At 46.7% G+C, this 18071-nt stretch overlaps 1 protein-coding gene across 6 annotated transcripts in view; it reads left to right on the top strand.

Annotated features, from left to right (window-relative positions):
- Positions 1-18071, top strand: part of ROCK1 (Rho associated coiled-coil containing protein kinase 1) — a 101468-nt gene that overhangs the window by 63254 nt on the left and 20143 nt on the right. For all 6 annotated transcript variants that reach the window (XR_010308366.1, XR_010308367.1, XM_064170690.1 and 3 more), the window contains 11 exons: positions 1426-1532; positions 2550-2700; positions 4484-4644; positions 5450-5634; positions 6354-6423; positions 9857-9951; positions 11372-11537; positions 13182-13275; positions 15726-15814; positions 16116-16304; positions 17217-17382. Coding sequence is in view for 4 of the 6 variants with exons in the window: in XM_064170690.1 (XP_064026760.1) it covers positions 1426-1532; positions 2550-2700; positions 4484-4644; positions 5450-5634; positions 6354-6423; positions 9857-9951; positions 11372-11537; positions 13182-13275; positions 15726-15814; positions 16116-16304; positions 17217-17382 (1473 nt within the window). In the remaining 2 variants the exon portion in view is untranslated. The remainder of the gene's footprint in view (positions 1-1425; positions 1533-2549; positions 2701-4483; positions 4645-5449; positions 5635-6353; positions 6424-9856; positions 9952-11371; positions 11538-13181; positions 13276-15725; positions 15815-16115; positions 16305-17216; positions 17383-18071) is intronic.

Genomic DNA, 18071 nt, shown 5'->3' with positions numbered 1-18071 from the left:
GGTTGGATCTTGCCTGCTGATGATGTCTGAGCAGCGCCTGGGGATGAGAGTGTCAGAATCAGTGTGAAATGCTGCTCTGGGGCTGCCCAGATTGAGAGCTGAATCTAGTGGTACAGAAACCTGAAAAGATGATGGGCTTGTACAGCAGACAGAGCAGTGTGTCTGGGCAGACTGAGCAGTGTGTCTTAGTGACACTGTGCTTTCCTTACCACATTCAGCTCAGCAGCCTGCAGCAAAGGGGTCTAGGCTTTAAGAGGCCTTTCTGATTGATGCCCAAATATGTTCAGGTAATTCAGGTGCTCACTGCAGCTGTTTTAAAACCCTGTTTAAGACAAATGAGGAAATATCAGATGTAGGAAGACTTCATCTTTTTCTCAGTTTCTTATGCCTTGCCAGGATGTCTCTTTATGCTTAAGAATGAAGTGGGCTGCACTGTAGGCAGATGGATTTGATTGGCTAGGTATTATTTGGGATACTGTATTTTAAAGTAAGAGGAATGGAAATAAAGGAACTAATGCACATTGTTCAGTCTGGAAATAGATAGTTCTCATCTTATCTTACTGCCTGCATGCACAAGTGTGCATGTGTGTATACACACTACTGCCAAGGCTTTGAGAAGACCTTTTGGTGGCACTTCAATACTAAAAAGGGGCTTACAAGACAGACCATTTACCAGGGCCTGTAGTGACAGAACATGGGATAATGGTTTTAATTTGGAAGGGAGTAGATTTATAGTAGATAGAATGAAGACATTTTTTACAGTGAAGATGGTGAGACCCTGGAATAGGTTGCCCAGAGAAGCTGTTGATACCCCATCCCTGGATGTGTCCAAAGCCACGTTGAATGGAGCTTTGAGCAACCTGATCTAGTGGAAAGTGTCCCTGCCTGTGGCAGGGGGGTTGGAACTGGATGACCTTTAAATGTCCCTTTCAACTCAAGCCACTCCGTGATTCTACTTGGCATTTAGTATAAACTTCTGAAGCCAGACAGGGTCTTGAGGTACCTGCGGTGGGGCACAGGAAATAGTTCTTCTCTCTGTGACAGAGCACCAGTCAGAGGTGAGTCCATGTAGCACTGGATCCATTTCTGAGTGGCCTTCTCTGGAGCCTTAGCTCTGTGTTAGTGGAGTTACCAACAGAACAGGTGCTTGCTGCAGAGCACAGCATAACTGGGATGAGAGGAAGAACCTTTGCATCGTAGCTATGGGAAGGGAGGGAAGGGAGGCAGCAAGGTCTGCAAGTGACTGCTTTTTGTTGATATGTCATGCACAAGGACTGGCTGAAAAGATCAGTCTCCTTTACATTGCCTGCCTGAAAGTCATGAAGCTGTCAATATTTGAGGGGCCCAGAAATCAGAACTGGTCGAAAAGCCAATTGGTCTAAGTTGAGTAACTGACACTGACTGGCAATGAACTTCTCCCGGCAGTTCGGATCACAGCTCTACAAGAGGAAGTGAAAAACATTAAAAACAGCCTGGAAAGGGTGGAAGCAGAAAGAAAACAAGCACAGGATTTGCTGAATCACTCTGAAAAGGTAAGGTAAAACAATGCTGAGGCTGATCTTTGCCAGCTTTTGACTGTGTTTTCAGTGTTCATTGCTCTGAGCCACTCCTGTGTTAGCCCTGCTCATTTCAGCCTTGCCAGGGTGCTGGGTCTCACAAGAGCTCAGATACTTCTTACATGTAGCTTTGGGCAGAAAATCCCTGTTTCTCCTCCACTGTCACAGATTCAAGGATCCAAACTTTCTGACAGTAGCAAATCCCTTTTGTTCTGCCTGCCTAACTAGCACGGCAGAGACTCTTCTGTGAGCTGAGCTTTTTTAAACCCTGACACTTTGATTTCTGCTTTTACTGGACATTAATTTGGCTGGACCAGTGTGAGACCTTTTTACATGTGAACAATTTCACATTTTTTCCTTCCTAAAGAATGGTAGCAGCTTTGATCCCTGCCCCGAAATGGAGAAACAAGTGAAGAGAGTAAAAGGAAAGCCTGCACCCCTTTTATTCCGTAGCTAGCTCTGTCTGTGGAGGTCAAGTAACAGTTGTGCTGTTGTGGTCTGTCCAAATAAACCAGGGGTGGTTCGCTGTGAGGGGTGCAAGCAGCTCCCATTCTCACTGGATGTGGTGTGAAGCACCCACCCAAAGGCAAGGCCCTGCCTCTCCAAGCTGTTCTGGGCTTGTTTGGTGAGTTCACCTGGCTGGTGAGCCCAACAGCAACGCGGAACTGCATCCAGAGACAGGAACTCAGATTCCACCGTGCTCTGGTGTTGTCAGCGGATTAGTTGTGTGCTTCCAATTTAGGTAGCTACTAATTACTTACACTGAGAAGTTTCCATAATCCTTTGATTTTTGTAGACCACTGTAAAAAGAGAGTGAAGCTTCTTGCAGAGCACTGAGTACAGTTTCTGGCTGCTGCCATTCTTTACCAAGCATGGAAGGCAACATTGGTAATTTCTATGTAACAAAAAGTGGAGACTCAAGAAGAAGGGAAGTGCAATTCCCTCAGATGTTATACAAGTAAGACATCTGATAACTTTTTTCCTTATCTTTAGGAAAAGAATAATTTAGAGATAGACCTGAACTACAAACTGAAATCGTTACAAGACCGGCTGGAGCAGGAAATGAACGAACACAAAGTGACCAGAGCTCGGTTAACAGACAAACATCAGTCACTAGAGGAGGCCAGATCAGTTGCAATGTGTGGTAAGTGTCTTGCAAGTTTCAGGTAAATACCTAATTAAAGGGTATTGTGACTGGGGTTTGTTAAAGCACTAACTGAGCATTCACACGAGTGGTTAATTGTTGTGCAAAGAAAAGGCACACCCAGAGAACAGAACAGCCACAGGCTTTCAGTTAGCTTTTCTGCCTTGCTGCTGATGCCATAGGCATCTTTTTGGCAATGCTTTGAATATCTTCCTGCAGTTGCAAGTCTCAGCCTTCCTTGGTTCCTAAAATGCTGTCGAGTCTTGGAGTTGTGGCTAATGCTAGACAGCGGTAAAAGAATGCAGCATCAAGGTAGCATTCATTCATTGGAGCACTCATCCGGTGTCAGTAAAAGCAGAGATGCACTGGTGCTGTGCCAGCCTAATGGGTACAGATCCATGCATGAAAGATGTCTTGATACTTTCACTGAATATGTCAAGTTTTGTGGCCCTGTCCTCTTTACTGTCTGCATTAATGGTCCGGCTGCAGGCATTGAGGCACCCTCAGTAAGTCTGCAGGTGGCACCAAGCTGGGTGGCTGTGCCCATCTGCTAGAGGGCAGGGAAGCTTTACAGGGGGATCAGGAAAAGTGAGAGCCATGGGCCAAGGCTCATTGGATGTAGCTCAACAAGGCCAAGTGACAGGTTCTTCACAGGTTACAACAACCCTGTGGTGAGCTACAGACTTGACTATGTGTGGTTGGGAAGCTGCAATTTGGAGAGTACCTGGGGGTGTTGGTTGGCAGTCACTGAACATGAGCCAGCAGTGCCCAGGTGGCCAAGCAGGCCAGTGGCATCCTGGCTTGGATCAGAAGCAAGGTGGGCAGCAGGGACAGGAGGAGATCATCCCAGAGGCCACAGCTCGAGTGCTGTGCTCAGCTCTGGGCCCCTCACTGCAGGAAGGACACTGAGGGGCTGCAGCCTGTCCAGAGCAGGGCAGTGAGGCTGGAGAAGGGCCTGGAGCAGCTGGGGATGAGGAGGGGCTGAGGGAGCTGGGGGTGTACAGGTGCAGAGGAGGAGGCTGAGTGCAGAGCTCATTGCTCTCTGCAGCTCCCTGCAGGGAGGTTGTAGTGAGGAGGGGGCAGCCTCTGCTGCTTGGGGGCAAGGGAGAGGAGCAGAGGAAATGGTTCCAAGCTGCCCCAGGGGAGGCTCAGGCTGGAGCTCAGGAGATATTTCTGCCCTGGAAGGTTCTCAGCCATTGGCACAAGCTGCCCAGGGCAGTGCTGCAGTCCCCATCCCTGGGGGTGCTCCAGCAGCCTGTGGAGCTGTGCTTAGGGACATGGTTTGATGTGACCCTGCAGTGCTGGGTGGAGGCTTGGACTGGAAGAGCCTGGAGGTCTCTTCCAACCAGATGTGCTCTGTGATTCTTCATGAGGTACTTGGCACCTAAATATGTGGCTTGTGACTTCTCCAAAAGCTAGAGTGAGTGGCAGCATCTCTTTGCTTTCACTCTGCAGTCCACTCAGGGCAATCAGGCTTTGCCTTTATTTCATAATGATTGCTTCAAGAAGCTGCTCTTTGTATTTCACTGTTTATTTGTCCTGATAATGTTCCAGTGCTTTAAATGCAGATTCGAATTGCATCTCTATTTTAGAGATCCTTGTAATAAGGCCAGGAAGTTTTTACTCAGTGATCAGTCCAGTTATTAGCTGAAGACCTGAAACAGCTGCCCAAAAAGGTCTGAAAAAGATGAGGATATTTACAGCTGTGCTTATGAAAACATTCTTGCAGGTGCTACAGAGTAATTTTTGTTGGTTTTACTTTTCTATACATAATATTGTTTAGAAATGGAAAAAAAAGTCAAGGAAGAAAGAGCAGCAAGAGAAAAGGCAGAAAATCAAATAGTTCAAGCTGAAAAGCAGTGCTCCATGCTGGACTTTGACCTGAAGCAATCCCAGCAGAAACTGGAGCACCTTCTTGAGCAGAAGGAGAGACTGGAAGATGAAGTAAGTACAATGTTCACTGCTGGCAGTTTTCAGAGAAATGGAAAATGAAATCCCCTTACACTGGGCTTGGCTAATTTCTGAGGGTTAGGTAAGTTTTGCATTTTATTAGCTCTTGGGTGCCTCAGTTCAGTATAAAGCAATTTTTTGCTTCCTATTTTGAAAGGGGAAACTTGCCAATGAGCCTGACTGGTCTGGGTGCTTTGCAGGTCTGAGTCTGCGCTCCTCAGAAGAGCATTTTGTCTAGAAATGCAATTGGAATACTGGATGTGACTGAGGAACTGAGAGTAACAGTGGTGACCTCACCTGGGCAGTGGAGGTCGTGGCACCTTTCTTAGGGAGTCTGGGGGTGGAGGTTATGGTACCTCTGTCAGGGGGTCAGTCTGGGGGCAGCTTATGGCACCTCTGTCAGGGAGTTGTGCCCTGTGTAAATGCATTTTTTATCTGGCTGCTAGGCTGTAGTTTCTATTAGTGTGAGAATTTTTTATCATCTAAAATCCACAGAGCACTTTTAGTACCTTTTAGCAGCCAGTTTGGGTTTCTTCCATTGTTGCCTTTCAGCTAAGACAGAACAGGTTTGGTGCTTTCAGAGCAGCTGGGTATAGGGGAGCTTTATCCTCCCACAGCGTTGCAGCAGTGCATTCTGTGTGTGAAGCAGCTCTCTGCAGGGTTGCTGCACCAAGGTGTTTGGAGCTTTACCACCTAGGCAGTGGTGTTTGACATCAAATAATCCATGTATGAAGCACTTGCAGGCAGCTGCAGTTGGTTGTTCAGCAGACACCTCTGAACTGGAGCACTTCCCCTGTAGGTAAAGAACCTGACCCTTCAGCTGGAGCAAGAGACGAGCAAGCGGATCATGGCGCAGAGTGAACTGAAGGCACAGGCTTTTGAAGCAGATAACTTGAAGAGTTCTGAGAAGCAGCTGAAACAGGAAATCAACACACTGCTGGAAGCAAAGAGATTGCTGGAATTTGAGTTGGCTCAACTTGCTAAGTAAGTAGAAATCCGAAGTAAAATGGAAAACATCACTCAGAGGTGTGGTGCTTTGTCTGTCCCTGGGGCACTGGCAGCTTTGCCTAAACTAAAGGAGTACTTCTAGCTGCATGTTTGATTTCTGCATGGAGCCTTCAGGGCTGCAGTAGTTTCATTATGAGATACAATGCAGAGCAGTTCTCAGCTCCTCATTCTTTGTCAAGGCATACATAGGTATACACACACACCACTTTTAATCAAGTTACTTCTTTATGGGTGGATTTTTGTTATGCTGCTTCTTAAATTGTCTGCTGCTTTTGGTTTTACTACACAGGAGTCAATAGCTTTGGGGGGTTTCTGCTTTAACAACCTGGTTCTTAACATTTCACAAGCTGGCTGAAGACATTTTTCATTAATTTGGCTTTGGTCTTCTCTTCCCTCAGCTGACAGCATTTCTCCATTAACTCTTTTAAAATAAATCCTCTTCTCTTCTGAACTCTGTACTGAAGTCATCATCGGGGTAGAAAAAAAATGCAATTCTGTTGCTGAAGTAATGGTCAGGGTAGAATCCAGAATGTAATGATGATAGTTAGGCTATAGCAAACTGTTGGTATTGGAGAGACAATGTGCAGGCAAATGTAAGATCTAAGGTGGATGCTGCTCTGGTCAGAAACAAGCTGCCTTTGTTAGCTGCTGGGAGCTGGATTTTTACACCTTTTCCTTTTTCCACTTCTTCCAAGACAGTACAGAGGCAATGAAGGGCAGATGCGTGAGCTCCAGGATCAGCTCGAAGCTGAGCAGTACTTCTCGGTAAGCTTTGCAGAGAATTGTGACACAGAATTACCAAACACTCAAGAGTCACGTTGTTTAAAGTGTAAATAACAATCTGACATAAATCCACAATGCACAAAATCCTGCTTGTGATACAATGAGAAAAAAAAAAGGAGAATATTAGATACTCTGCTCTGTAGTTTTGGAGTAACTTGTCAAATCTGCTGTATTGCATTGAGTAGCTCTTACCTGGAGCTGTCATTTCAGGAGTTCTGTCTTGAGGTTGGAAAAGAATCATTGAATCACAGAATGGTTTCACAGTGTCTCAAAGGGCTGACACCAAGACCAGGGCTGTGTTTTCCTTCACAACACGAGCAGTGCTCAGCTGAGACAGCAGGCATCAGTCATCAGCTGCCCAGCAGCAGTTCATGGGAAGGGTGGAGCTGGAATTGTAGGATCATAGAATCACAGAATGGTTTGGGCTGGAAGGGACCTCCAAAGCTCATCCACTCCAACCTCCTGCACTCAGCAGGGACATCCTCCACTAGATCAGGTTGCCCACAGCCCTCTTGAGCTTCACCTTGAATATCTCCAGGGATGGGCCCCAACCACCTCCCTGGGCAACCTGTTGCAATGTTCTACTATCCTCCTGCTGCAGAACTTGTTTCTCACATCCAATCTCAATCTGCTCTACTTTACTTTGAAGCCATTGTCCCTCATCCTGTCCCTGCAGTCCCTCTGCAAGCTTCTTGTAGCTCCTTCAGACACTGGCAGGCTGCTATTAGGTCTCCCTAGAGCCTTCTTTTCTCCAGACTGAACACCTCTGGCTCCCTCAGCCTGTCCCCACAGCAGAGCTGCTTCAATCTTCCGATCATTTTCATGGCCTCCTCTGGAACCTCTCCATCAGGTCTGTGTCCCCACAGCAGAGTTATTTTTCCACTGTAATTGTAATCTCTGTAGAGAGTTCAAAATCTCCATGCATACTGGAACATGCTCCACACTTGCTGGAATATGCTTCATGCTACTGATTGCCATAAGTACATGTAAGAACCATAGACCCAGTAGCATTCCACATGTATTCCTCATCCCGACAATGTACTTTCTCTGCACCAGCTTCCCTTATTTGAGCCTTATTTGTGCCCCAGCGAGCCAAAAATCTGTGTTTCCTAGATGTGGGATGATGTCTTTAGTTTCTGTGAAAAGCAACAGTAGCACAATGTGCTCTGTAACCCCTGAACTTCAGACACATTGTGAATATGGACAGCTTCACTTCGGGAAGCAGTCTGAGCCCAGAGGAGGCCACGAAGATGATCCAAGGGTGGAACATCTCTGCCATGAGTATCTTCATGGAACAGTTGGGATGTTCAGCCTGGAGCAGAGAAGACTCCTGGGGGGGGGCCTTAGAGCTGCCTGCCAGTACCTGAAGGCTGCAGACTTTTCCTGAGGGTGCTTAGACATCACAAGGGGTTTGGAGCTGAGGCAGGGCAGGGTTAGACTGGAGTTGAGGAAGAAGTTCTTCAGTATGAGGGTGGTGAGACTCTGGAACAAGTTGCCCAGGGAGGCTGTGGCTGCCTCCTCCGTGGAGGTATCACAGTATCACCAAGGTTGGAAGATCATAGATCATCAAGTCCAACCCTTTAGCACAGAGCTCAAGGCCAGACCATGGCACCAAGTGCCACGTCCAGTCCTGCCTTGAACAGCTCCAGGGACGGCGACTCCACCACCTCCCCGGGCAGCCCATTCCAGTGTCCAATGACTCTCTCAGGGAAGAACTTTCTCCTCACCTCCAGCCTAAATCTCCCCTGGCGCAGCCTGAGGCTGTGTCCTCTTGTTCTGGTGCTGGCCACCTGAGAGAAGAGAGCAACCTCCTCCTGGCCACAACCACCCCTCAGGTAGTTGTAGACAGCAATAAGGTCACCCCTGAGCCTCCTCTTCTCCAGACTAACCAATCCCAGCTCCCTCAGCCTCTCCTCGTAGGGCTTGTGCTCGAGGCCTCTCACCAGCCTTGTTGCCCTTCTCTGGACACACTCAAGCATCTCAATGTCCCTCCTGAACTGGGAGGCCCAGAACTGAACACAGTACTCAAGTCTTGAAGGTGAGGTTGGATGAGGCCTTGGGCAGCCAAATCTTGTTAGGAGATGTCCCTGCCTTTGGCAGGGGTTTGGAGTAGGTGGTCTCTGAGTTCCTTTCCAGCCCGAGCCAGGCTAGGATTTTATGAAGTACTCTTTGAACTTGAGTCTTCCTTGCAGGGGCAATTGAAAAATGTTGTTTATAAACTACACATGATTGTAATTCCCTGAGGTGAGAGAGATCTGTGCAGTGCTGCACAGCACACTGCTGGCGAGAAGATTTGGGGCACTGTGGCTTGTTCTCATTTTTCTCTTTTTCACTAGCATGTGAAATGAGCCATTCATGGCTGACCCTCAGTATTTAGCAGAAGATCAGATTTTTCTTTCAGAAGGAGTAGTGGTGTTAATAACAGGATAGTAATTAAGAACAGAATTTATTCATGTAAATAGGCCCTCTGAGGAACCAGGAATTATGACAGAGCCATCTCATGCACAGAAACCTTACAGCCCTAGAGAACAGGTACATGGCTCCAAAGAGGGTGCAGGAGGTGGAGACTTTGGGTGGCTTTAGGCTTGCTTGACTAACACTGTGAGACTGTGACGCTCCAAGAGGATGCAGTTTTGTCCTGTGGTCTCCAACAGACCTGCTCAGCTGTATTTAGTGCCTGCCTTCCCTTTTGTTAGAAACTGTTCATACAACTATGCAGAACACCAGGCAGCTAACCTGGTGTGATGGTTTGGGTGTACCCCACCCCCTCCCACTTTAGAAATACCCAACTAGTCTCAGCCAGCTCTGGGAATATAAATGAAGCTTATATTTACAGCTAGCACAATGTACAAGCAGATATTTACAGTCTATACAGTTATAGACAGAAATAGGCAAGGTAAAAGTAACACAGAAACACAACTCCCCTCCCAGAAACCTGAGTCCCCAGGAGGGGCTCTCAACCACCCCTGCACCTTCCCCCTGCCCCTCTCAACCTTACCCCAGTCCCAAGGAAGAATAGAGCTTCAGCCAAGAAGTTAAGAAGCAAAGGTGAGTGGAAGGTGAGGTTAGGGAGCTGCAGCTCAGTCAAAAGCTCAAGGCAGAGTGCCACAAAATGGTGAGAGTGTTATCTAATGTTTACTTTCTTCTTCAGCAAGACATCACCATTGTTTTCCTTTCACAGCCTATGATCTAGTTCTTTGCACCAAAACATTCTACCCTGCTTCAAACTAGCACACCTGGTCACATCAGTTCTCTGCACAAGCAAGACTGGAAAGGAGCATCCTGGAAACTCCAGTGAGGACAGTGCTGGTGTGTGTTTGGAGTTTGACAGATTCAAGCCAACCAGTGCCAAAACAGTGAGGAATTTCTCTATGTAATTTGAGTAATTTTTTTTTTATGCTTTTCTCTTTTACAGACACTTTACAAGACTCAGGTTAAGGAACTGAAAGAGGAAATTGATGAAAAGAATAAAGAAATGCAACGAAAAATGCAGGAACTGCAAAATGAGAAGTATGCTCATGGTGTTTCTCAGATAGCCATAAGCTTTCCTGTGTAGTATGGTCTCACTCATGAGGACTTTGAATCAGATTTAAGTTCTTTCCTTCAGAAAAAGAAGGCCCTGAAAACTGTCCCATTATACCTTGTAAGGTGGCAAAGACATAGGATGTTGCCTATGTTGACTTGCTTTTAAAATGCATTAATTTATGTAATATGTATTTATCTGGAAGAAGGAGACTCTCTCTTTTGGAGTCTGGGTCCCTTCTTGTGGCTGAGCACCATATCGCAACACAGTCTAAAGAGAGAAGGTTACCTGCAGTATTTGTGGCCCATTTTGGTGGGCTAAGAAATACGATGTAGGAGGAAAATACCTGTCTGTGCAAAGCTGTTCAGGAGTAGCATCCATCTTAGAGAAAAAAAAGAATGGGAAGAAGGTAGGAGAATCTTCCTTTCTTATTATTCTTGTTTTGTTTTCTTTTTTCTCTTTTCTCACTTGTTTTGATAGATACCTTCTATTCTGTTCCCTCACTCTTCTTCCCAATCTTATGTTCATCATAAAAGCTTTTCACTTGGACACAACTCTGGGACTTGTGACAAACTGAGTATGCTCCAGCAGTTACCTTTCATGGTACAGGACGGTATCTACTACAGTTGGAACACACCAGTGGCTTCTGTGGCAGTACCCATTCCATTGCATACATCTCTGTTCTGCAGTGCAGGAAGGGCATCTGCCATGAGCCCACACTGCAGCAGTGCATTGCCACTGCCGACTCAGCATGCTCTGGGGCTGTGTCACATTGCTGGCTGCGTCTGCTTTGTGTGTGGTGGACAGGCCACTGTGCTTTGTGTAGGAGCTTCGCCCATGCTCCAAGCAAGAGCAAGTTTGGTTTGTGTGCTGAGCTGCTTGGAGTTTGTATGTACATCAGTGAGATACTGCACCTGAATTAATGTCCCCTGCTTCACTGGCAAGCCTTGCTGTAAAGGTTGCACAGGCATAGAGCAGCCACCTTTCTGCTTTCAGACACTTCAGGCCATCTTTGATGTTCAGTCTGGAGCATGCTTCTTCATGAGTAGTAGTCTCATCTGGAGAGGCAGCTAATACTGATAGGGTTAAGTGTCTCTTGATGGATCACACTGTACATGCAATTGAATTTCATGTTTTATTCCTTAAAGGCAGGAGAGTTTGACACCTGGTTTCCTCAGGGTTGGTTTCCTGGATGATTGAAATTATAACTGAATTACAGAAAGCTGCTGCAGCTTGTGTGGGCCATCAAAAGACACAGGTGTATAGAGCCCAGTTTTGTAAGCTTCTTCAGAAAACTGAGGTTAAGATGGTGCCAGTTAGCTGAGTGGTGTAACGTGGGGTTGCTGGCCTTCTGAAGGTTTGGAATGTTTCACACAGGAGAACAAAATCTTCATGTCCTTTTCACAGGGAAGCACTCACAACCCAGCTGGATTTAGCTGAAACCAAAGCAGAGTCTGAACGGCTGGCACGAGCCCTCCTTGAGGAGCAGTACTTTGAACTGAGCCAGGAAAGCAAAAAAGCATCATCAAGACACAGACAAGAAATGACTGATAAAGACAGCATCATAAGAAGGGTAAATTATTCTGCTGTAGCCAGTACCCACCTGTATTTTACAGCTGGGAACAGGCATTTATGGGTTTTAGTTTGTTAGTCTTGTGATCGTAACTGATAACCGGTTAAGTTTGGGACTCAGCTGGAGCCTTAAATGATGAAATTTCATCATGTGAACTGCCACAGAAATGGAGAGTTGTTGAATCTGAGATGAATCTAGAAAGAACATCAAGTAAATGCCTGTGATTCCATTATTAAGCCTTTTATAATTGCTACCTTTCATTGCCCAATGTGCTTTTGAAATCCTCTCACTTTGTGGAGCTGTGTCGTGGGGACTCTTACTGGAAACGACTTAGAATTGAACAAAAATTGCTTTGAGGTCTGGAGGCTTTTCCCACAGGTGAAGTGGTTAATAAAAAAAACAGACCAAATCCAGAGCCCAAACTGTAAGTTTGGAAGGTATTTTATAATAAGTGTAGCTCTTGGCAGGTGGATAGTATCTTTTATATGAGTGTGTATATATCTCTATAGATCTATCTGTATAGCTCTCTCTATGCCTATATAGCTCCATCTGTCTAAGATATGTATACACGATAGATACACATGTGAAAGCTATATATCTCCTGACATATACCTTCTGTGTCCTGTGGCATAGTTAATCGATGGTTATTGTTTGTAACATTTAGCTCCAGCTCTGCTGCTTTTCTACAAGCTTCGGTGGCTCTCTGGCTGCAGCTGAGCTTGGATCAGTTGCTCACAGCTTCCTGGCTGCCACACCTCTCAAAGGCAGCAGGATCAGTGTTTGCTACAGGTGTTTTCTAAGCTTGGCATCTCCAGAGTGCCACCCAGTCCTCAGAAGCAGTAAGAGGACTCTCCCTGTTATACCAGAGGAATAACTTCTTGCCAGCCTGTCTGTTGGATACCTGCACAATCGTTCTGCAGGCTTCAGACAAAGCTCTTCCTCAGGGCTGTACTTCTGGCTGCTGTTTAAGATGTTCCTAAGTGGCTGGCAGTGTGAGCTGCCGGCAGCAGCCAGCACCATCAGTGTCTTGGGCTTGCTGTCCTTTGCTCTGGTTTTCCCAAACCTAGGTCCATGTTTCCTTCAGGGTGCTTTGACTTAGACTCTTTTTTATCTGGTTTATACCTGGTTTTCATTATCTATGGCAATTGTTTAGCAGCAGATGCCCTGAGTCTGCTCTTGTCTTGCATCATCTGTCACCTGCTTGTCTGTCTGGAGTCAGGGAATCAGGCCTGTGGGCCCTCCAAAGGAAGACGTCTCCAGGCATTACTTCTTCAAATTAACTTTGAATTGATTAAAACTAAAACCAAGTCAAATTGAGATGGCCACATTCAATAACTGACAACCTAATTTGGCTTAAGCTGAGTTTTTAATTGTGTGCTACAGGGTGGTCACTGTCAGAGATCATTGTAAACAAAAAGGAATGCTTTCTGGGATGGGTGGGGTTTGAGCCTCCTGGTAAATCAAGAGTGCTTAGAAGAAAAGTATCATTAAAAGGGAAAACGTTTGAAAGGGAAAGAGGTGTTTCTGTCAATAATCTGTGGACATTCCAAGGAAATGGCTGTTAGAGATGTCAAAGTATTTAAAATTTGTTTTTTTTTAGTTTCTAGCAAGTCCTTTATCTAAAATGTGTTTGTTTTCATCCAGCTGGAAGAAACTAATAACACGTTAACCAAAGATGTTGATTTAATAACAAAGGAAAATTCAGAGATCAGTGAAAAAATCAAGAAGCAGGAGGAAGGTATGTGGTGTGTGGAGCTGGAATTCACCTGCTGGGGCATAAATTGAGTTTGAGGCATATGTGGGAAAGCAGGCAGGAGAGGAGAGGGTGGTGGTTATTTTCCTCTGTGTTTTGGCATTGATGACAAATGATGGAAGTCCTTGAATAAATCTTCCATGGGAAGTCCTGGGAACTACCGACCTGACAGCCTCACCTCTGTGCCTGGCAGGGTCATGGTACAGATCCTCCTGGATGCTCTGCTAAGGCATACAGAGAACAGGGAATGATTCAGGACAGCCAGCATGGCTTCAGCAAGAGCCAAGTCCCTCACCTGCCTAGTGGCCTTCTGTGATGTACTGTGTCAGTGGACAAGGGGAGAGCTCTGAGTGTCCTCTGCACGAACTTACAGAAGCGTGGAATTGTTTTGGTTGGAAAAGACCTTTAAGATCAAGTCCAACTATTCACGTAACACTACCACCACCGTGGCCATTAAACCCTGTCCCCAAGGGCCATGGCCACATGTTTCTGGAACACCTCCAGGGGTGGGGACTGCACCACCTCCCTGGGCAGCCTGTTCACCTGGGCACCCTGAACACTCTTGCAGCAAAGAAATCCTTCCTCTGCAATGTAACCATCCCTCGGCACGATTTTAGGCCATTGCCTTCAGACCCTTCCCCAGCTTGGTTGCCCTTCTCTGGACCTGCTGCAGCCCCTCAGTGGCCTTCTTGCAGTGAGGGTCCCAGAACTGACCGCAGTGCTCAAAGCATGGCGTGAGCAGAGCTGAGTGGAGGGAGCAAATGTCGGTGCCGGTGCTGCTGGGCACAGCGCTGTTGGCGCAGCTGTGTTGCCCTGTGAGGCGCTGTTGCGGCCGGCGGATGGGCGCAGTGTGTGCGTGTGGGTGGGTGAGGTGCGGGCGTGTGCGGGCGGCGGGGCCGGGCCGCTGCCGGCGTCTGTGCGCTGTAGGCGGCGCTGTGGCTGCGGGGCACAAGGGCCTGGGGCTGCGCCCGCCGGAGCCCTCTGCGCCCCCGGGCCGGGCCGGTTTCTTTGCTTCAGGGGAGAAAAAGCCTTTGGGGAAGAATTTTCTCCTAAGAGCCAAGTGCAACCTCCCCAACTGCCCAAAACTGAACCCCGCACTCAAGGCGCGGCCTCAGCCACGATCCCTGCCCTGCTGCTGCTGGCCACGCCGTTGCTGATCCAGGCCAGGATGCTGGTGCCCTTCTCGGCCAGCTGGGCACACCCTGGCTTACATTCAGCCAACTCTTGGCCAGCAGCCTCAGGTCTTTGTCTGCCAGGCAACACTAAGGCTGCTGCTGAGACCTCGTCCGGAGTATTTTGGACATGAGCCTGCTGGAGAGCAGGTCTGGAGAAGGGCTGGAAGTTGATCAGAGGGCTGGGTGCCTGTGCTGCCAGGTCAGGCGGGGAGAGCTGGCACTGTGCAGCCTGGAGAAGAGAAAGCTCCGTGGATACCTTCTGGTGGCCTTTCATTACTTAAAGAGGCTGCTAAGAAATCTGGGGACAGACTTCTATCAGGGCCTGTTGTGACAGGACATGGAATGAGGGGAAATGTAGGGTAGATAGATTTCTTTGCACTGAGGGTGGTGAGACACTGGCCCAGGTTGTCCTGAGGGGTGGGGTGGGTGCCCTGTGTCTGGGAGTGCTCAGGCTCACACTGGACAGGGCTCTGAGCAGCCTGCTGAAGTTGATGATGTCCTTGGTGACTGCAGTGAGGTTGAACTGGATGACTTCTACATGTCCCTTCCCACCCAGGCCAGTCTGTGTTTCTGAACTGCCACTCTTCCAAAGCAAGCAGAAAGCTCTGGCCCAGTATTTTCCCTTAGTTCTGCATTTCTCTCACAGCAGGGACCAAGGTGAGCAGGCAGTGCGCAGTGGTTTGTGGTTTATAGAGGTTGTTACTTTTAAGTTCTTGAAAATGTGTCTTTAACTGTGGTGTTGTTAGAGGAACCCTTATCTGTGGACTGCACACGACTAGAGACTTGGGAAGCAAATCAGGCTGGAAGTGTGCTGGAGGACTGGTGAGACCGAGAAACTGCAGTGAGGGGCAACCTAGCAGCCATTGCTGGCTGCAAGCAAACCCTGTCCCCATGTTCTTTTTGTGCCAGCTGTACTACATGTATCTGGTCCTGTTAGCCTTACTCTGTGTGAGTACTGAGAGTAGGTTTTGATACTACAGAAACGCTTTGAGTAGTGCAAGCACAAAGGAAGCGGAGCATCACCAGGAAGTGAAATGACATTTTTTAGCTTCAGTATTTCATGTTGGTGCAGTTCTGATGCAGCCTGTTGCTAGCTTGCTCTTATAGTAGCGTTAACCTGGTGACTGCAAACTGTGTTCTGCGTACTAGTGACCCAACAGGAAAATGGAGGGAAAAAATGTGGTGCAACTGTAGAAGTGATTAAGCTTAGCATTGTTTCCTTTGTCCTAAAGCCTGTCAATTTCATTTTTATTTCAACAGAATATGAAATGAAAAAGGAGGAGGAAATCAATAACATTAGGATGCATTATGAGAAGAGCATTAACACTGAAAGGACTCTGAAAACACAGGTAGAACATTTGGTGAAATAGAGTAGCAATGGTAACTTTGCACATCTGATCAGGTTTTGGTTTGTTTTGCGTGCAGCTAACTCATTTCCTTGGAGACTGAGTTTCTGTTAATTCTCTGTAACATGCATTGTTGATACTGAGAGCTGGCAACATAAGTTTGGATGCTGGGTGCTTCTCAGTACCACTTCTGTTGTAGAAGCCATTTCTGCTGGTAAAGAGTTTTTTAATTCAAATCCTCTAAACAGGAGCTGAGAGATTGTGTATGGAGAACTTTTCTACCAATTCTTCTTTCTCTTTACAGGCTGTCAACAAACTGGCTGAGATAATGAATCGGAAGGACTTCAAAATAGACAGAAAGAAAGCTAACATGCAAGATCTGAGGAAGAAAGAGAAAGAAAACAGAAAGCTCCAGTTAGAACTTAATCAAGAAAAAGAGAAATTCAATCAGATGGTAGTGAAGTACCAGAAGGAGCTCAATGAAATGCAAGCGGTAACAGAGTCTTAATTCCTTACCGTACTCTGGAATTCTCTCTGCAAATGTGTGACTCCTGTGCTGCTGGGAGACACAAGCAGCTCTGTTTCACGTGTTTCTGGGCTGCAGAAATTTAGTGAACAAGTGTTTGTTCTCATCCACAGTGATAGGGGACCAGAACAACTCCCTTGTGAGGATAGACGGAGAATTGGGGCATTTTAGTCTGGAAAAGAGCAGCCTGAGGGGGATCTCACCAATGCTGATCAATACCTAAAGGGTGGGGGTTGGGAGGATGGGGCCAGGCTTGTTCAGTGATGCCCAGTGACAGGGCAAGGAGTAATGGACACAAACTTCACCATCAGAAGTTCCATCTAAGCATGAGGAGGAACTTCTTTAATTCAAGGGTGCTGGAGCCCTGGAGCAGGCTGCCCGGAGAGGTGCTGGAGTCTCCATCTCTGGAGACATTCCAAACCCACTTGGACATGTTTCTGTGTGACCTTCTCTAGGTGACCCTGCCTCGACAAGGGGGTTGGCCTTGATGATCTCCAGTAGGTCCCTTCCAACCCCTACCATTCTGTGATTGTGTGCTTTCCCCTTTCTAAATTGTTCGCCATGGAAGTTTCTGATCTGTTATGAAGACTAAACCCTGGGCCTGTGTAGCGCACTGCACTGTGGCTGGTGCCTGGGCTGCTTCTCAAACCAGCTGGGAACATGCTCTGATCAGACTCTTCTGCACCAATGTCATTGCTGGAGTGGCGACCATTAACTTTTTTCCTGAGGCTGAACAAACCCTTCTGCTTTACTCTTCTGCTAATGCTATCAAAAGTATCTAGAGAGGTTAGCACAAAAAACCCTTGAGCTCTGTTTTCAGAATAGTTTGCTGCCGTAGTTTTGGTATCACAGTGACTGTGCCTGTGTCTGTAACTACAGCAACTAGCAGAGGAGTCAACATACAGGAACGAGCTGCAGATGCAGCTGGACAGTAAAGAGAGTGACATAGAACAGTTACGGAGGAAGATTCTGGACCTGCAGCAGGGGATGGATTCCACCAGTGTAGGAAGTCTGCAGGCTGATGAGACTGATGGGACCTTTGCAGGTAAGGGAGGTGCATGTTGGGACTGCTTGATCCTGTGCAGGGACATTGCTGGGGAGGGTCTTGCATCAAACAAGATTACTACCTTGAAAATTCTTCTGTCTGCTTCTCTACATCACATTTCAACTTAGGGTTTGGACTGTGGACTTTGGTTGTTGTTATGTTTCTTGGTTAGTTGGGTTTTTATGTGTTCCGTTTGTGTGGGTTTTGGTTGGTTGAGTTTTTGTTGTTGGTTGTGGAGTTTTGTGTTTGGGTTTTGGTTGTTTGGGTTTTTTGTGTTTGGTTTTAATTTTTTTTTATTTGGGTTTCTTTTGTGTTTTTTGTTTGAGTTTTCTGTTCTTTAGGGGGTTTTTGTGTTTGTTTTTTGTTTGGATTTTTCTGGGGTTTTTTGTGTTTATTTTTTATTGGTCTTTTTGTTTTTGGTGGTTTTGTTTGTTTTTGCAAATGTGTTTCACAGCTTTATATAAACTTAAGTCTTTGTATATTCAAGTCTTAGTTTCTTCTCACATCATTCCTGCTGTATGGCTTGGCATTATTATCTGCTTTCATAGAATGACTCTTCCCACGTGCTGCTGCCTGAAGGCAGTGAATACAATGTACAGTGCCCAGTGAGTAGAACATAGCCAGCACATGCAGGACGTCGAGGTTGTGTCTTACATTCGGAGTGCAAGGTTGTCCTATTCTTATCTGTT

The sequence above is a fragment of the Pogoniulus pusillus genome, chromosome 34, assembly GCF_015220805.1.
Source record: "Pogoniulus pusillus isolate bPogPus1 chromosome 34, bPogPus1.pri, whole genome shotgun sequence".
Taxonomy (NCBI): Eukaryota; Metazoa; Chordata; class Aves; order Piciformes; family Lybiidae; genus Pogoniulus; species Pogoniulus pusillus.
The sequence above is the reverse complement of the archived record's forward strand: the minus strand, read 5'-3'. Positions and strand labels throughout refer to the sequence as shown.